Source organism: Apteryx rowi, unplaced genomic scaffold (assembly GCF_003343035.1).
Source record: "Apteryx rowi isolate R43461 unplaced genomic scaffold, aptRow1 scaffold_415, whole genome shotgun sequence".
NCBI lineage: Eukaryota > Metazoa > Chordata > Aves > Apterygiformes > Apterygidae > Apteryx > Apteryx rowi.
This window is the reverse complement of record NW_020450650.1, coordinates 30,694-49,717: the sequence shown is the minus strand read 5'-3', so window position 1 is coordinate 49,717 and position 19,024 is coordinate 30,694. Positions and strand designations below refer to the sequence as shown.

Below are 19,024 nucleotides of genomic sequence, written 5' to 3'. Positions count from 1 at the left end.
GGAATGAAGCAATATCCGTAGTGAGATAGGAAACTCTGGGAGCCCAGTTTTCAAATAAGGATTTCTTGTCAGGACATCTCAGTATTTCCCATACAATGAGGACCTGGGTGTCTGCAGAACCTGTTGGGATAGATGGGTAGCCTCCATTCGCTTTCCTGTAGAATATCATTAACGATGATTTGCAAGGCAGGAGGAGAACATGTGGGTGTGGACTCCTGCAAATAAAACCAAGCACCACAGTCTCTGCTTCACTCAGAAAAAGCCTCCTTTTGCTTGTACTTGCAGCTAACTGGTAAGGTGTCTGCAGGCTTGAAAATTGGCCTCTCTTTAGAAAAGGACTTCTGTGGGTACTTTGAGGAGTCTGAAACGTATGCTTCTTACATACAGAGCTTCTGTGCATGAAAAGCTAAGTCTGCGATAATAACTTAATATATTGGAGTTAATAAAAGTCATTCTGCTTTTCCATTGGAATTTCTCATTTCAAATTTGTATAGTGGATGGCAGAGCCATGGTTTAGCGTTGAGATAAACTCCGACAAATGTGGTGTTTAACCTAAAATCTGCACAGAAACTCTCCTTTCTTTGTATTCTTGGGCTAGTTTTGTGTTACCTTTTTGCCCTTTTTTAGTTATTCTTTGCTGCTTTCTTTGGTCTGAAACCAATTCATTTTTTATAAGCATCAAGGCGGAGACCACAGGGTTCAGATTACACCTCTACTTCGGAGGAAGAATATGGCTCAAATCACAGCTCCCCTAAACACAAACGCTCCCATACTTCAACAGCCACACAAACACCGAGGATACGTGGTTCTGGGCTGAGCAAGCAAAAACACAACGGCAGAGAAACAGATGACGATGAAGACTTTGATGATCATCCAGATCCCTACAACTTCATTGCACAAACAGCAGAGATAGCAGAAATAGCCAGGTGAGGTGGGGCTTTGTGCATCAACCCCCGTGCTGAAAATGGGTTGTTTTTCATGGTGTTCAAATCAAACCCAGATGTGGAGGTGGAAAGAGAGGTACTCTCTCTTCTTGTTGTGTATCCCCCCGCCCCTTTCAAACCTGAACACCAGTATGTTCAGACTTGAAAGGGTTTCATGAAGCTTTATAGCCCATGCCAGGCAGTGCTGGTTGTATCTTCTCTCTAGAAAATGGCAAGTGCAAGGAAGCTGGGTTGTGTCTTGGTTTGTTTTTCCAGTTGGAGTTGTGGACAGATATCCTCTTCTAGCCCTGCTAMGTCTGTTAAAAGATGTTACTGTCCATATCTGCCTGCCATTGCTTTCTGYTGGAAGTTATTGTCTGTGCATGGTCCAATTCATGTGAACTGTCCCTAATTCTCTTCAGATAAAATCAGCTGGATTAGTTGAATATATCAACTGTTGAAGCTGCTTTGCCTGAAGCCAGTGAGGGAGCAGTAAGCAAGAGCTTCAGGGCAGGAACCTCTTTGATTGGCACAGTTGAAGCCAAACAAGAAAATCTGTCTGAGACCTGCGTGTTAACAAGTCATTGCTTAGCTTGATGTCTGTGGGCACAGGACCTATTGTATATTTGTGGTTGCTTAGAGGACTTGAGCAGTAAAGAAGATAAATTCTTCTTTTAAAGATGGTGGCATTTGAGGTCTGACATCTGTAATATGCCAACTGTGTTATGCCAACTTTCCAGAAATACAGGTCTTCTGTTGTACTGGCCATACTTGAAATACTTTCCAGTTTAAGAAGCTGACTTCTGACTGCTGCTGGTCAGCGTTTCCACGTTGCATGTGTCAGTTGCTAYACTAATCTCAAGAGAGCTTTTCTTTCATGAGCATTGCTTGCAGGCTGGTAGAAAATGTGTCGGCCTTCAAGCGAAGCTGTATTACCTGTGCTGTATGAAGTGTGTGTGTGTGGGGGGGATACTGACTTCCCTTCATACCAGTATTCCTAGCAACGGAGAGCACTTTAGGTGGCAGAAGCTATAAATAAGTGATTGCATCAGATTTGTCTGGCTCTGCACATTGCAGAACTCGGTCAAGCAGTCTGCTTCGTAATTGCGGTTCTGATTCCCCTTGCTGCTCCCAAATTAACTGGGAGTGGTTTAAAGTAGTCAGAGGGAGTTAAAAGCCAAAATGCCACTTGTTTACAATAAATGAATTGCATAATGGAGGCATTTGGTGACAGCTATATCTGAAACCAGCACAGACAGGGGGCATCTTAGGCACGCAGATCAAAATATTTTTTAATTAGTTCAGTTATGTGTTTTCTTTCTGAGGAAATGTTTTGAGGAACTCACAGTTTTACTACCTTGCTTGTTTTTTTTTCCAATTAAAGAAGAAAGTGTCTTCAGATGAAGCTAGCCAACTGGAAGATTTTTTTTCCTTTCAGAAGCATTTCTTTAAAATTATCACAACAATTACTTTTGGTTTTGTTTTGGGGTTCTTTTTTAAGCTGTGCTAGTAACAATTAAGAGACAGATTTTCTTTTTTTTTTTTTTTGGAAATCTAGAACAAGTAGGACAAAATGTTTTAATCACTGTTAACTTGACACCTGTCAAGGGGCTTGAAGTTTCAAGACTTGGTTTCTGAAAACTAGATCCTTCTAAGGTACACCATATTTATCGCTCCCAATCCTTCATCCATTTTGGAGAGCCTGGAGGCATATTTTGATTTATAGTCTATAAACCACAAGGGAAAAGGGAAGWGTGTTTAGGGTTTTAGTAGTATTTGAGTAATAAAGAAAAAAGCTTTTATTTTCCTAGGTGAGCTCTAGCCATTTTGTTGTATACCATACTTACAGTAATTTCTTGAAGGCTTAAGGACTTAATGTTTCTTGCACAGTGGAGAAATGTTTGCATTGCTGTTGGATTTGGGGGGGGGGGTTCCCCTTAAACCATTCAAATCTGGAAATAAGCCATGAATGTAATGGTCACCTATGGTTTTGTTAATCTGATTTTCCTTGTATGCCCTTTTTAAGGGAAAAGAAAGAGGTTCCCAAAAGAAATTGTGGCCATGTTCTATTTAAAAAAGGAAAACAAAAGGTGGGTGGGGAAAGAATCAAGAAAAGTTTCTTTATGGGTTGTCTCCAATGTTTCCTGGTAGTGTGTAGAATTTGCTTTTTTTTTCCAAATCATTACTTTGAATCTTCCCTCTGCAAAGACACAGATCAGRTTCAACCTGTATTTCTTCTGCCACTGAAAACCTCAGGGAGGCTGTTGGCAGAAGAGCCCCAGATAAGAGGAGCTTGCAAAGGCACGCTGTGGCTGCTGACTGCCTTATTGGGGTCTAGAGACCACTGGGATTTAGCACGATGGGTGTGAGCTTGTGTGAGGGGACAGGAAAGCAGTGGATTTATTATGTTCCTCTTGTACCTGGCTGGAGCGTTCCTTGATGTCTTCAGTGGTGGCTCAGTCTTGGGTGCATTTCCCAGCCCACTTTTCTTAGCCCCTGCAGGGGTTATAATTCATACAAGCTTCCTGTGGTTGGCCAGTAAAGAATCCTCTGTGGCTGCCCTTTTTATATTTACACCTCCCCTTTTAATTTTTTTAATTTTTATTTTTTTAATACATTAATATAAGGCTTGTTGTATGATGTGTCCTAATGGCCCTMCTGCATGCTCTGTGCTTCAGATTAAGCCAGACCTTGGTAAARGATGTGGCCATCCTTGCTCGAGAGATTCACGACGTTGCTGGAGATGGGGACTCGCAGAGTTCATCGGGGACAGGACCAAGCACCTCCCTCAGCTCTGTGCCCAACACTCCTGCTTCCACCATATCAGCGAGAGAAGAGGTAAGATCACAAACGGCAGAAATCTCAGCCTCTGAATGCTAGCAAGTGTGTGGGGCCTAGCTGCGGTGGCAGACCAAAGGACAGCATCCCCAGTTACTGCAGGGTTAAGAACACCTCCCCTCACCCCCACGAAGACCCAGAAAACCCACAGCAGAAAGATGGACTGCAGTCTAATTATGGTGCTGTTTATTTTGCCTTCCCCTATGCCCTAGGCAGCCTTGCAAGAGGTGGGAGCAGGCTTTTCCTGAGCGTGGCTGTATGTGTATTGGGGCAGGCCTGGCTTGTTCACAGCATCCTTACTACGTTTCCAGGAAGCAGTAGGGCTAAAATGGTGTCAAAACGTTGGATTCATCTCCCCAGGGCTTGGTGGCCTCTAGTCAGACCTTGGTCCCTGAAGTCTGTATCTAAGGAACAGTATGGGGTGGTGTGCTGCGCTCCTAGCGCTGCGAGGGCTTTCGGGAGAGCCTCTCTTGTTGACTAAGTCGAGGTGCTGACCGAGTGCTCTGGCTGCGTGCCAGATCTGTGTATTTTGTACTTGTGCTGTGTCCTTTGCTGTGCAGGTGTTTCTTAAATCACTTCCCTCCATCTGTGTATTGGTGGGCCAGGGCAGGACTCCTTGCTCTCCAGCCAGCAGGATTGGGCAAGGATGAAGGGAATTAGCTATTTCCTTGAGGGTAAATGTCAGTCATCGTAGCAGCTGTAGAAGTGCTGTTGTCCACATAGCCTCCACTTATCCTTCAGATAAACCGCGGCTTCCTCCCAAACTGTGTAACCCAGTTTGGCTGCACTGGAGAGGGAAGGAGAGAGGTGGTTTCTTAATTTGGCTTACCAGCGCAGCAGCCCAGGGGCCAGCAGARGTTAGCAGCTCAAACTAAACTGCAAGGTCACCTGTGGGCTCCAGCTGCTAATGCAAAATTGTTTATGCTCTTTATTTACTGTTCAGATGGGCCTCTTGGCTCTCTGTTCTCTGTGACTGTTGTGAGAATTGCAGGCCTGTCCCAAACAGAATTCAAACAAGAGAGTGTTTGGAGGCCCTGTGACTTTATTGTGTTCATTACTGAAGGTGCAAAGCAGAAGTTTAGGGAGATGCCCAGAAGAGCAGGTGCTTGTGGCTGTGCATGTGTTAAACTATGGTCAGCTGTGGCCTTTTCAGGGAGGGTTTCTGCCCTGGGGTGGTTTGGCTTTGTCTGAGCCTGCTGTACACAAGTGTTTCACAATAGCTCCAGGCTCTGAGATCGAGCGTTTTATTGTTTTGTTCGGATTCAAATGCCACACCTGCAAAACTGCCTTTTTTGTTATTCGTCTTGAGCAGTTATGGTGACAAATCTACCCTACTTTAGTTGCAAATTAAATTCTGGCAGCGTTTGGTAACGACCAGCACTCAGCACCAGCTTCCTGCTAGCAGAGCAGGGCATCTACCTTTTTTTTTTTTTCTTATTTAGGAAGAAAATTGAACTGTTTCAATCTCTGACTTCTGCTGATGCAGATTTTTTTGTTTTTTTGTTTTTTTTTTTTTTTTTTTTTTTTTTTTTTGAGTACAACCATACACCAGCCTGTAGAGAGAGATGTTCCCTGCTGTTAGATATTTCTCCTATAGGCAACGCAGAGAAGGAATGATACTTTGAAAAACACATTGACTGAGGGTGTTTTCACTCTGTGGAAAATGATGGATCCGAAGAGCATGGTAGTGGTACTGAGTCAGTTACTGGGATTGCTTGGCCCTGGGCTAAATGAAGGTTTTTCTGCATCCTGACCTTTCAGGGCTGCTACGTGCTATGTGGGACGTATCAGTTGGCCCCTTTGCAACAGCCGGGAGAGCAAATGCAGGGCTGTGTTTTGCTCTATGCAAAGCTCCAGGCAGTACCCACCACAGCAGCAGGGGGTTGGTGAGTTTTTGAGAGCAAATGGTGGTATAAATGAAAGAGCCCTGACAGAAACCCATGAAGACAGATCGGGAGCCGTAATGCCAGACTGCAAACTGGCAGTAGGAAGAAGAATTGTAGATGTGAGCGTGCTTCACTGAGGCTTCATCTCCAACCTGGTTCCCAAGCACCGTGAGGAGGGTATTGCTCACCCTTGTTGGCAGTGGTGTGAGAAGCTCCTGTTTTTCATCTGCTTCTGGTATTGCATGCTAAATCTGTGTTAYGATGGCTGTTTTAGCTCAGTGCAGGGAAGTCCCCTAGGAAATCTCTGAAGATCATGGTGTGCGATAGTAAGCACTGTGAATTTTGTGAGTGTTTATTAAAGAACTTTATATTAAATATTCTAGTAAAGGGCATAGTGATGGGAAGCTTCTATAATGTAGTAAAAACATCTGGTAAAATTTAGTTTACTTGTAGTAAATATGTGGACAAGCAATGTTTGCTGTGTGTGACCATCTCCCTTACACAGCTCTGGTACATGCAGTGTTGCGTGCCGTTCTTCTAGCTCTTGATTTTTTTACTACTAAATATTTGTTCCTATTCTAAGAAAGTGAAAAAAATGCAGAACAAAGCTGTTGATACTGGAATTACTTCTGAGGGTTTAGTAACTCACCATAAATTTCARTTTGGACCTGTATGCGATACAGTATTTTTCAGCCTGAACAAATTGCTTTCTAAATTAATTTTTATCCAAGTTTTGTAATAGAAGTAAAATCATGTGTGTGCTCTTAAAAGTTAAGATAGAACCTTAAATTTAAGCCTTACTCTTTGTGTTTTGTCCCTTCAGGTCCACTGTTGGCTTGGATGTTAACCAGGGAGGTTTTAAGTTCCCTAGTGCACGTTCAGGGTGTTCTTGTTTTTTGTAGCCCTCAGCTGTGTAGTATATAATAATACAGATTCTTGGAACACTGAGCTGAATACTGCTGAGCCAATCGAAAGGTGTTCAGCAAGGGTAAAACAAAACCTTCATGATTCTTGTTTCCCAAAGTCACGGGTTGCTTGGGATGCCTTGGATTGTGGGTGTGTAGGTTTTACAGGAGCAAGCTTTCTGCAAAGCTGAGCAGTCAAACTGAAAACTCAGTTGTTGCAAGTAGTCACCTGCATGGCATTCTTTAGGTTTGGTCTTTTTTCCTTTTTTTTTTTTTTTTTTTTTTTTTAAAAGTTGTTAATGTTGTTGAAAAAAACTCTCAGTTAGATTTCTTAAGTTGTTGCTTAAGGTACTTAGTATGACAGTTGGTATGATGAGAGGAAATGCTTAAGGGGTGACAGAACAGAAAGCATGAGAACAGATCAGGCCATGTGTTAAAATCTCTTGGTCATGATGGAAATGATGCTGCTCTTACAGTTCTTCACTGGTCGTGCTGAGAACTTCCAGACCGTAGGAATATCTCCTGGTTACCATTCGCTTCTGACACTGTTTCCACCACTGCAGCCAGCCTAACTTATTAATTGTTTGCAGTTCACAAAAGGATGCTTAAAAAAGGAAGCTTACCATCTAAACACTTTGGCTGTTCAGCCGCTGTAGCGTAATGTCTCATGCCTCCTGCCTGTTGATAACCTGAGTGCTATTGCGTAGTGTTTGGGGCGCCTGGACCTTGGATGGCACACAGTTTCCTCTTGGTTTCGCTCTCGAGAGCTGTGTGCTGTTGCCAACCAAAGCGCCTCCTGGACGATACTTGCAATCCGTTCTCTGTGCTCAGAGGGCTGTTGGATTTTTACCCAGCACAGTCCATTGCAAAGTAACTGGGGAGCTGCCCGCGACCACCTCTGCAGAACTGGTTAGTGACCAGATTCTCCGCCTGGTTCGGTGCATGCCGGGGGGTACCCAAGTGCTGCTCCTCTCGAATGTGCTTGTGGGAATGTCACCCCAAAATAACAACATGTGTTCTCTTTGATACTTGCTGTCACTGTCATTCAGGAGCATTGATCTCTTTGTTTCTGTTTTAACACAGATTGCTCGTAGATCTTTTCGGCTGGCATATCCATCTCAGGTGCACTTTCCATCCCATTATTTTGTATCTCTGTCTCGTCACTGTTACTTTCCTCACCTTCTTTTAGAGGTTTTTGTCTGTCAGTTAACCCAACAAAGTGGTTGTCTTGTCTCTTCTGTTTTTCCTGTTTATTATTTGCATTATCAGTGGTTTTGTATTGCATTTTCATCTCTTCCATGTGTTACTAAATGGTTTCTGCTTAATTTTATTGTCACTTTAAAGTTACATTGATCTTTTATCTTGATATGTTAAAACATAAGACATAGGAAATCAAGGCCTTTCTGAGTTTTAATCTAAATTCAGAAAAGACAAGATGTACTTTTCAACTAGTAGTCAAACTCTCAAAATTATAAACCTGGAATACCCCCATTGAGTTTTGTGGGATGACTCCAGTGGGTAGATGTTTGCTGAACTGGAGTCTAATGATTTGCTTAGGAAACCATACCTGTCTGAACAAGACTTAAATGAATCAGTGTTCCTCTGGGGCTTGCCTGAAAATCTGTAATACCTGCAGTGACTGCCTGTGTGCCTCCTTCCTTACTAGTTTTTAATGACTCATTACTCATTATTTCCAAGTTGGTGCAGCACATTCCAGAAGCAAGTCTGAACTACCAGAAAGTGCCTCCGGGATCAGCAGAACTGAAAGATTTTGACCAAAATATGAATGATAATAGAGAAGAGGATCCCTCAAGAAAAACAAGGACAAGAAACCGCGAGGAGGCAGGCGCCTTTTTCTTTACTTTCTAAGTTTATGTATGACATTGCTGTAAGTTGCAGTATGTATATCTGCTCTTTCTAAGCTGCCAAAGGTGGTTACTCAAGAAGGTGCACTTTTTAAGAGCCCTGACTGTAGCTATAGAAATAAAGTGTTAAAAAAGAAAAAAAAAGGAACAGAATTACCCTTATAACCAGTGTTGACTGGAAGTTTCCTCTCTTGTATAAAACTCCGCTAAAACCTGAGGCTTGATCACTTGCTGTTTGGGGGAGGCATTCACAATGTCAGAGCCCAYGTAGGCTGTTGCACCGCTCTTTTAAAGAAAAATAGAAAAGGCTCAACTTTTTGAAATGTGTGGCACCAGTGGTTTAATGACTGGAAATCTTGGTGTTAAGGTAGTTGTTCCTAATCAGTAAAGGCACCTTATTTTCTGCCATGGGCACGCTGGTTGGAGCTGCCTGTGGAGCAGCAGTGGCAGAAGCTGGACTTGTGGCGAGTCTCTGCGCTGGGCTCRAGTGCCTTGGCACAGCGGGCTCGCTGCTGGGTCCCTTGCAGGACACGAGCCCCTCATTCTGCTTTGCTCCCTTCAGTGCATGCAATTTGAGTAGTGACTATTCCCTTTCTTCTGGGGTGAGAGAGCAGGGCAATTTGGGAGTTATAGGATGGTACTAAAGGATGAGGAAGCCTGGCCTGAAACTAAGGCTGGGGGTGAGATGGGTGAGGGGCATAGTGGGGCGATGGTGCCTGGGAGAGGAGGAGCGGGTTGCTGAGGTGCTACTAGTTGGGCTGGTTCTTGCTCTGCTTGCTTTCTCCATCCCTGCTCCACTAGAGAAGAGCAAGCAGGGGCAGAGACTGTAGGGAGGTGGTGCGCTCCCGCAGGAGGGGAGAGCTGGACTCGAGCGCAGTCAGCCCCAGCTCCACAGGTGGAGCATGGCTCGAACCAGCTAACGGACTTGGACTGAGCCATTGATTTGATTTTGATTCTGACCCCTTCCTGCAGAGGGGTGTGCCAAGGCCGAATAAAAGGTGTGAGTCCAGAGTACCCCTGGCTGATGTAGGAGAACGTGAAGCTTTTGTGGCACAGAAGCCTGTGGATTCTTTTGTGTTACAAAACTTGAATGTTTTGGCTTTGGGTTGTTTTTTTGTTGTTGTTGATTTCTTGTTGCTTTTTGTTTTGGGTTTTTTTGGGGGGGGGGCTTGAACATAAATCACTTTACACAGTTTCAGGGAGACTGCTTGTGGGACTTCTTGGGTTGCGAGTCTTTTTTTTTTTTTTTTTCCCTCCCCTCTTTTTCCCTATAAGGCATGGAAAGTCTTCTAAGCTTTTTCTTTCTTTTAGTAGAAGAAATGCTTAAAWAGTTCTGTAGTTGCAGACAATTCTCTCTGTTCTTATACTCTTGTAGAAAACAATCTGAACAGATATTAATCTTTTTGCCAAAGTGATGCAATAAAGCTGTGTGCCTTCTTATCTCCCTTGAACTTCACATATCATCCCCGTAAACAAAGATGTTTTGGTGGAGATGGGTTAGCCAGTTTTGTATGCTAGTTTTACTAAAAGATTTTTCTATCTGATTTCTTTTATATTTTAGGTAATCTTTGACAACCTGATGTTGAACCCAGTGTCCCAGTTATCCCATGCAATCCGTGAAAATACAGAAAACCTAGCTGAAAAAATGAAGTAAGTAAATTTTTGTCCCTGATGTGAAATGTTGACTTGCTGCTGAGTTCTTTTAAGAAATGCAGATCATGATTTTGTTCCTTGTRGAGGATAATGTGTTGGCCTCTTGGAAAGTCTTGTAGTCTAGATGCAGGAAATCTAGATGTAGGGAACGGTATGTGTAGTGTAGGAGACATAACATAATTACTTGTCATCTCTTTTCTGATATGTTTGGGTGAAGATGCCTTAACTTTACCTTTAAGAAGTGTCACTTGTGGAAGGAAAAGGAAGAAGAATGTATTCTTGCGGGTGGTTTGTCTCCCCTTTCTTCCCCCATCCCAAGACTCTCAGAAGGCCTGCAGATCACCAAGACTTGTGAAGGTGCCTCAAAGCTAGTTCTTGCCCTAGAAGTTATCATTTGGGGAAGGACTTTGGATTGTTTCTAAATTAGCTGCAAGGCTCTTTGTCCTGTTGCTAATCCACTAATCTCCTTTGTTGCCACATCTTGTGATAACTAGGTCTTTTATTTTTAAACAAGCAGATTTTGGGTGGTGATTTTAAGACCTATTCCACTGTGTGTGCTGCAGGATTCTGTTTCAGAACTCAGAAAGGACCTGGGAGGAGATGGAAGCCAAAATTAACTCAGAAAACGAAGTGCCGATTCTGAAGACATCAAACAAGGTAAGACCATGAGACCCAGTGAAATACCAAAGGCTTATGTCCACAGATGCTTTGTAAGAAACCAACCAAAATAACAGGTTCTGGCACTTCTCAAATTCATTTCTGAAACTGGTAGTCCATTTGCATGTGTTGAACTGCCATTTTTTTTTGCCGTTTTAAGAAGAGACAAGGTGAGTTCCTCCAACCAACAACAGTTTGTATTACTGTCACTTTCACCAAGGTCTTCCTTTGTAATTTGTCTTTGAGGACCCAGTCAAGATCTTAGAAGATGTACAAGTTTAGGGTCATTAGGTCTTATTTAAACATCCTCCAAAACATCCCCTACAAGTGCAGTTCCCACAGCTTCAGCTGTAGGCAGGTGTTTCTCGTGGATGTTTGTTTTCTTTGTCTGTTGCAGTTTGATAACAGGGCAGTAAAAATGCCCCAGCCCTAGGGGTGGCATTTGTGCTCTCGTAACCTCTTATTGTCATTTATGGGGACTGCCAATAGAGATTTAAGTAATGGACCCAGCAAGTTTGCTGCTGTGCCTCAAGGCTCAGTTCTACAGAGATATCTTCGTGGCTAATTGCTTATACTGCTCTAGGAGTTAAGCTTGCAAATATCTTTGTAGATCTGTTTTTAAGTGGGTGTGGAGGAGCCTTTGTACACTTAATGTCCAGATATCTGGCCAGCATTTCAAATCTCAAAACCACAGTATTTATGAAATGAGTGGTGTAGTAGCATTTGGGAAAATGAGGCAGAGCAGAGGTCGCATGGAACACTGACCGAATCCAGCTAAATATAGATACTAGCTTTGCTTTTACTGTCCAGTAATACAGTAACTTGAGCAAAGTTGGAACTGAATGTAAATATACCTGACTGGAAAAGGTAGAGTTTCCTACATTAGTGGAGTACTTGGTTAGTTAACTCTATTCTGATGCATTTGTTTCTAGGAAATCAGTTCTATCCTGAAGGAGCTCAGGAGAGTTCAAAAACAACTTGAAGGTTAGTCACTTTAAATGTTCTTTTTGTCTCATAAATGCCAGTAAATTGTACAAATACTATGGCTTGATTTGCCAGTGAAAACAGGGAAAGGATGCAGTAGTTCAGTTTGTTTGCACAGAGCTCTCTGACAAGTGCACATGGAATGAACAGTAGATTTTTCTTCTGCTGCCAACTTTTAAGAAAACTGTTGACTTTTGAAAAGTGGGAGCTATTGCTGTGGATATATTCTGGGGTAATTAGCATATTCATATAAGATGAACTGGCAAAGGTCTTTTCTGCTGAAATAATATTTAACAGCTCTTTTGGCCAATAAGTTCTGTGGTTTTGGCTCTCATTGACCTGAATCTTGCACATAGAGCTCTGTGCAATAGAGAAGGCGAGATAATCTCAGTAGAGGCTTCTTGCATCGTATAGAAACTTAAAGACATGTTTTAAAAAAAAAAAACAAGCATCATTCCAGCCTCTTGCTAAGGGCTTGCCATTTTGCTGCTGTAGTTTGTCTTGTGCAACTTAATCAGAAAGCTTAAAGCCCTCATAACTTCAGTTTGGGAGAGGTTTTTGCTTATTAAAGTTGCTTAGATCTAAAGATATTAATAAATAAAATATTGTGACTAAAATGAACACAGGCACTGTCTACAGTTTTGAAGGCAAGAAAACTTCTGCTTAGAAACTATTCTGAGTGCTGCTAATATGTGTATGTATATGTCTTTTTTTTTTCTTTTTTTTTTTTCTTCTTCTTCTTTTTTTTTTTTTCCTTTCTTTCCCCCAGTCATAAATGCTGTCATTGACCCTACTGGAAACTTGGATGTGGTTGCCAGTAACAAAGCGTCTTCTGCTGCTAAACAATCTACAGCCACTAAAGTCAGGACTGCTAACACTTCTGGGTCCACACTGGAGACTTTGTCCCCAGCACAGATGAGAAACTACACACAGAAATCGAACTGTGGGTCTTCTAGCTTACAGGATTCAAATTTCATTCCAGATGGAGAGAAATATGTGATCTGATACAGTATTTTGTATTGCTATCATATTGTAATCTACTGTYGCATTAGTACTGTGTATGAGTGGTTTGTGGACAGTTTGTGTGGAGCAGTTGTTTAGATTGCTAACACGTTGCACAAAAAAAATCTATGCTGTGAGGGTGAATGGCAAGTCTGTGTATGCCTTTTAAACAAGACTAGCACTGTGGAGCAGCACACATTCAGCATAGAGGCAAACTGATTTTTAGAAAATTACTCACTTATTCTTCCAGTGTGCCATAAGAAAACAGGCTTTACATACCCTCCATTCAGTACTGCCGAAGCTAAAGTGTTTTTGCGTTATTCAGTTGTAATGAGGCGCGATTTAAAAAAAAACACTGTGTTTGGCACTAGGTTTGTTTTGGATTTGTTTGTTTGTTTTTTTAATTTTACAAGTGGAGCATTACAACTCTGTTGGAATCAATGTGCAAGTCCAACAGAATGATGGTGCAATATAGCAGGTTTCTAGGAGAAACTCTTACTACAGTTGTATAAAAAGTCCTTTTCAGTGTTTGTAAAAAGAAGGCAACACTGAAGTTGTGTATTGTGTTTTCAGTCCAAAAACCAAAATAAGATAGAACCCTTTGTTTTTCCATTGGAAAAGTGTAAAAATTAACTATGATAGTATGAATGTAAAACTACTAATGCAGTTACTATTTTTGACCATGTTTCAGGCCCAAAGTTTCAGGTGTAGGTATGAAAAATCAGGTTTTACAGTTTAACTTGCCAAATTTTCATGATTTTGGTACAATTATCATCTTTAAGCTTTTTTTTATTATATATATATATATAAAATCTTTTCACAATGAGCTACAAATGCTCCTGGCTGGGCCAAAGATGTTTGTGATCAGCTAATTGCTAAGAAAAGCATCTGTTCCAATGGCTCATGTAATAAACTTAATTGCACAGTTGCTGTGAACTAGTGTTCACTTGATGTCAMTCTAAAAATAATGGCTTAAATGTAGCTCCACCTTTACTGCTAGTTCTGTCATGCAATTTTTTTCAGTGCAAATGTGCTTGAAAACCCACCATCTTCTGGTATTCTTCAGAAACTATTCAACAGTGTCAAGCAGTTGGTGCATTTGGGATTTTTGTCTGGATTTTATTTTTGGTCTGTTATGATCCTAGGAACACTAAGGATTATTTGCAGTTGCACTGAGCAATTTCTTGTTAAAAAAAAGTTGTTTTTTGTATTCTGTCTTTCAGTTAAACTGCAAAATTCTAAGCAATTTTTGTGGCTTTGTTTTAAGAAGAAGAATTTTGTTTTTGAGGGGACCTCTTCCAGATACATTTGCTCCCAGTTTGGTGTTTTTTCCCTCTTGTATTGATTCCTTTTTCATTCTTCCTGGTCAATAAACAATAATCAGGTAAAGAAATCTAATCTTATTTCATAGTTATGGAGGATACGTGTATCGGGAAAGGTGAGCAGATGAATTCCATTTTGCCCTTATACAGTGTATCGTTTAACCAGTGAAAATGTTTTCCCAAGCTTGACTGCTTCTTGTGTGCTGACTTCATATTTTGGGATGGGTAGGGGTTACTTTATAGTTAGCTTAAGTAGTTACCTGAGCTTTTTTGCTAGGATATTGTAAAAGCGGGAACCAGTTAAAATAATTTAAATATATAGGTATGCTCACACAGTCTTTAATCTACTAGCAAGGAGCACGATTGCTTTCCTGGTGAAGCCAGTGGAAGCTTCCTATTGATTTCAGCAGAAATAGGATCGGTCCCAAAATGGGAGTATGCCAACAGGCCATTAGTTTCTTTTGAGCGTGGAAAGTGCTGGCTGGCAAACAGTAGGTATACATATCCTTCCAAGATTTCCAGTAGGTAATAAGACTCATCTGCTTGTGTGGAGATGCTCTTCTGTGAAGAAATCTGCTGGATTTCACATAGATGGTGACAAGATTAAACATACTCTGCAGAATAAAAAAAAAAAATCGTCCTTGATAGGTTCCTCTGCCTGTAATATATGCGTTGTCTGAATGTGGTGTTCATTCAGTCATTTATTCTGATCTGTCTTTTCATGAAATACCTGACTGTGTCCTTGATGAATATCATAAGCGATAGAATTGTTCCTGACATAGACGATACACGCTTTTTCAAGCTCTTCTTGGCTAGGGTTTGATATGACCAGGTGCTACTGCAACTCACTGAGTTGAAGGACCTTCACAGATAAGGTATTGCTGTTAGTTTCAGTTCTGCTATAGAGACACGTTAATTACTCAGACATCTGATTTTTATTATTATTATTTGTTACCATGTTTCCACATTTTCATGGCTATGCTCTAGCGGATTTTGTTTCTCTACAATGTGTCCATGATGTGACTTCTGTTTACTTTCACTTGAAAATTGCTTGATTCTTCTTTCATACATGAACACATCAGGGATGGATTTTCTTCCTTGCTTGCTCTGCTCTGAATTTGAGAGAGAGCCCACAGAAACCTTACRTCAATTAAGGCAACCCATAAAATATGGTACGTCTACAAATGACTAATAGGGATACAGCAGTTGGTGCCTGTTAATCATTTGGAAAGTGTATGTGTGGAGTGGGGGGAGAACAGCTTGATTTGTTTTATTTAAGATTTGACCAAAATATAAAATGCTTCTGTGTCCTGACACAACATTCAAAACAGTCTTGGTAATCAGTGGTGAAATACAGTCGTTTTTTCTGTATTCACTGCTTCTGAAGTACACCCCATTTGCACTTGTCTGCTCTGGATAAGCCAAAGAGCTAGCCACGTGATTATAACTCCTTTATTCACTTTATTCATTGTTCATTATTATAAGCAGTACTGTATGCACCGATGAAAACATGCCTCTGTGTGATTCCAGTGTGAACATAGCAGCTGCATAGTAGTGTATCTAGTTGGCCCAGGATCAGTGCATGGGATTCCTTTTTGCTTCAGTGAGCTGTGGATTGGCTTTTCCTTGAGCTTGGTAAGGGTGGCACTGACCCGTGGGTCATTCTCATACCATATTGCTTTCATGTTTTGTATTTGACTAAAGAAATGTAATGAAGGGCGGGATTTTCAAAGTTTGAGGAAAGCAGGTATTCAGGTCCTCTTGGTTATCTGTACAATTTGGGTGCCTGATGCCTTGAGTACCTATCAAAATCCCAGTCCTTAGTTCTTCCATTATACTTGAAAACCATGTTCTCAGTTCAGTTCTTTCAAATGTAAAAACTTGTTACTCTGTTATGATGGAATGAATGTAAATTCCTGAGAGAATGTGTACGAGCTTTGTGAGCCAGGACCTGTGTATCTACAGCGATGTCATGTTGTGGTCATGCTGCAGGAGAAAAGAACGTCTACATCATCTTTGAGTATTTTAGTAAAGGTAAAACTAGTGGAATGTTTACATACAGCCTACTGAAAAAAAAAAATGAAAAAAATGTAAAGTATTTAAGTACAAGATTCTACTAGTTTTTTCTTTGGGTTTGCAGATCACACTAGCTATTTTGGAAGTTCAGCAAATGTGTGTAATTTTTGCAAAAAACAGACAACTACCTGTTCACTTTTGATGTGCCCTGTGCTGAATTGTGCCTATTTCACTATCTGCTGTTGTTATGCTGCTGATTCTGCTGTTCTGAACTGTTCACTGGATCATTCCATTTGCATGCAACACAAATGCAAGCTGAGCTGTCTGAGAGTAAAGCTGAAACACGTTTGTATGACTTCAATTGATTAATGACTTTCTCTTTTCCACACCCTCCTGACATGCTGTGTATAATTTGATTTGTTTCTCCTACCCTTATTTTTTCTGCTTTTGTTTTTTTTAATGGTAATTTATTTTTGTTTGGATTATAGGCAGTATATGTACATTTTGTTTCGAGGTGATATTGTGGATGTCTTTAAAAAAAAAATGTTATTTTATATAATTTTATCATAAAGTTGCTCTAATAAATCATTCTTTTATCATGTGACAGTATGATTCTGGGTTTTTGTGTGTTAATTCTGGGGTAGGGGGGAAGCGTGTGCTTGGAGGGCTAAACAATTTTTTAACTGCCTCTTTATGTTGGTGTTTATAAATACAGCGTAACAAAAGAATTGTCAGCAACTGAAAACTAACAGTGCAGCTGGGTCCATTGTGGCTCACATCTGTGGCCTGGATGGATCCCCTCCTAATAGTACAAGAGTCTCCTTTCCCCCACCCCCCTTCAGTTACAGGATTGAAGTCTGCAAGTCYCCATCTTCTGAGGATGGTCTTCTCAGTTTGGTATGCTGATGTTTTATTTCATTTTTATACTGTTTTATCTCATTGCCATGATTAACTGTGGTATTTTAAAAAGTTAAATCCAGCCTGGATATGACAAAGCTCCAGCAGTTACGTGGTTAAAGAAAAGTGTCATCTTACATATATTGAACTTGGTTTACCTGTGTGTGAAATTCTTTTCATTTACCCTTCATTACATCACTGTCCTCCTTTCTTCCTTGAGTTCCTCTTTGCGAACTTCGCATCCTTCATGGTGCTTTGGAAACACTATTGATTCCTCCTTTCCCTTTTGCACAGCCTTCAGGTGCTCGAGGCCCCACCGACTGGTGCAGGGTAGGACTCTGGCTCCACTTCTCTGCATTAGCACACCTCTGTGGGAAGTAAAATGTGTGTGGCAGACAAAGCAGCATTGGCCAGCAATGACCAAAACACAGACAAAGGAAAAAAAGACTGATATGCAACCCAGCCAGGAACAGTGGGAGATTTCCATCCTCTGGTGACCTTTGCATTAGATCCTTGAAAATGAGCTCTTTTATGTTTAGAGTTGGCCCTCCTAACAAGGGAGGATTTTTATTAAAAAGGTCTTCTGCCTCTCTTAAAAAGCTTTCTCAAGCTTTTCTGTTTCAGTCTGTATATGCTACGTCTGGAGAGAAAGCTTTTTGTGCTCTCTAAAATACAGGTTTAAGTTGTACACTAACTATATTACATCTCCACAGTCTTCCCCAGCAGTATTGAATGATATTTGAGTTTGGATGCTATGCGAAGTACCCTTTTGGAATCAATAGTGTATCCACTTCATTAATTTTTAACAGTATGACTGAATAAAAATAAGAGGTAGTGGAACTGTGGCCAAAACTATTTGCAGCATAATGAAAGCTGTTATCTGGCAGAATTTAAAAATAAACGATAAAAGGCAGAAGTAATGATCTCCTCTGTGCATCTTCCTGCTGAGCGTTCAGCTGAAATCCTGCCTTGCTCTTTAACATCCTCATCTGTGTTAGGAAATACACAGTCTAATTTTCTGTATGTGTATAGAAAGGAATACCAGAAAGTGTTCCCATTAGCAGGGCTTGCAGGATCCCTCCTTGGAGCACAATTTTAAATCATCAGAGAGACAGATTCTGATTTACTGACCTCAAGTGAAGAATTACAAATAGACCCTTATGCTTGTATAGGGTCCTGCCTCCTTTTCTGCTAGGGCACTTGTGGACTGTTTAAAAGCAAGACCCTGCTGACCTCAGTTTTTCTGAGTAGGTGGAGTTGGCTTGGAACAAGAGAGGGCAATGTGGCTGTGGGTGTGAAACTCCCTTAGGAGGAGTGCGACGATTTGCATGCAGTGCCGCAGAGATGCGGAGTACTGGTGCACAGGATTTGTGCTTGATGGTGTTATCTAGGCACGATGTTTGATTTTTAATGCACTGACTGCTTAGGTCTCTAAACAATGTGGGCTGTGCAAGGGAAGCCAAAAAATGAACAGAATAAAATATTGCTTACGAAGATGCTATCCTCCTTAAGTATTTTTTTTTCTCCTCTTAACTGAAGTTACTGAAATTTTTTTTTTTTTTGAAAATATTGTACTTGTCAAAGGACCTAGCAGTGCCAGAAGAGGCTTGTTCAAGAGTACCTCTTCTGTATATGTCAACACCCAACTCGCAGGAACTAAAGGAAGGAAAAAAAGACCAAAAAAGCAAAAAAACCCAAAACCTAACATCCACCTGGTAAAACTTTGTAGACAAGGAAAGCTCCAGAGGTGCCAGTGAAATTTGGTTTCAAGGAGAAGACCCATGGCTTTAGCACAGCAGTAACCGTAGGCAGCGGCCAGCTGTTAAGGGTGGTGTGTTTGCCATAGGTGTGGATCTCTCTTCTGCCTGCTGATAGCCAGGCAGGCTCTAAGAGGAGGGTTGTAACAGAGAGGGTAACATGGCTTCGTCACAGCACAGCTTCTCTGTGGAAGTGAGAAAAGCCTTCTTTATCTTCAGGAGGATGTGAGAAGAGTGGTTGCATCAGGCCAGTGATTTCCTCAGCCTGCTAAATATTTTGCAAATCAAATAGGAGGAATATAATTTATGAAATACAAAG

General features: G+C 41.2%; 1 protein-coding gene across 9 annotated transcripts in view; it reads left to right on the top strand.

Annotated features, from left to right (window-relative positions):
• CEP170B (centrosomal protein 170B) overlaps positions 1–16,660 on the top strand; it is a 58,437-nt gene extending 41,777 nt beyond the window's left edge. For 2 of the 9 annotated variants that reach the window (XM_026075953.1, XM_026075947.1), the window contains 8 exons: positions 782–926; positions 3,602–3,761; positions 7,636–7,674; positions 8,251–8,394; positions 9,979–10,067; positions 10,634–10,727; positions 11,660–11,711; positions 12,481–16,660. In XM_026075953.1, coding sequence (XP_025931738.1) covers positions 782–926; positions 3,602–3,761; positions 7,636–7,674; positions 8,251–8,394; positions 9,979–10,067; positions 10,634–10,727; positions 11,660–11,711; positions 12,481–12,716 — 959 coding nt within the window. In that variant the 3' untranslated portion in view covers positions 12,717–16,660. Of the gene's footprint in view, positions 1–676; positions 927–3,601; positions 3,762–7,635; positions 7,675–8,250; positions 8,441–9,978; positions 10,068–10,633; positions 10,728–11,659; positions 11,712–12,480 lie in introns of those variants that run through there. The other 7 variants (XM_026075946.1, XM_026075944.1, XM_026075954.1 and 4 more) reach the window with 4 other exon arrangements.
• Positions 16,661–19,024: the final 2,364 nt, after the last annotated feature.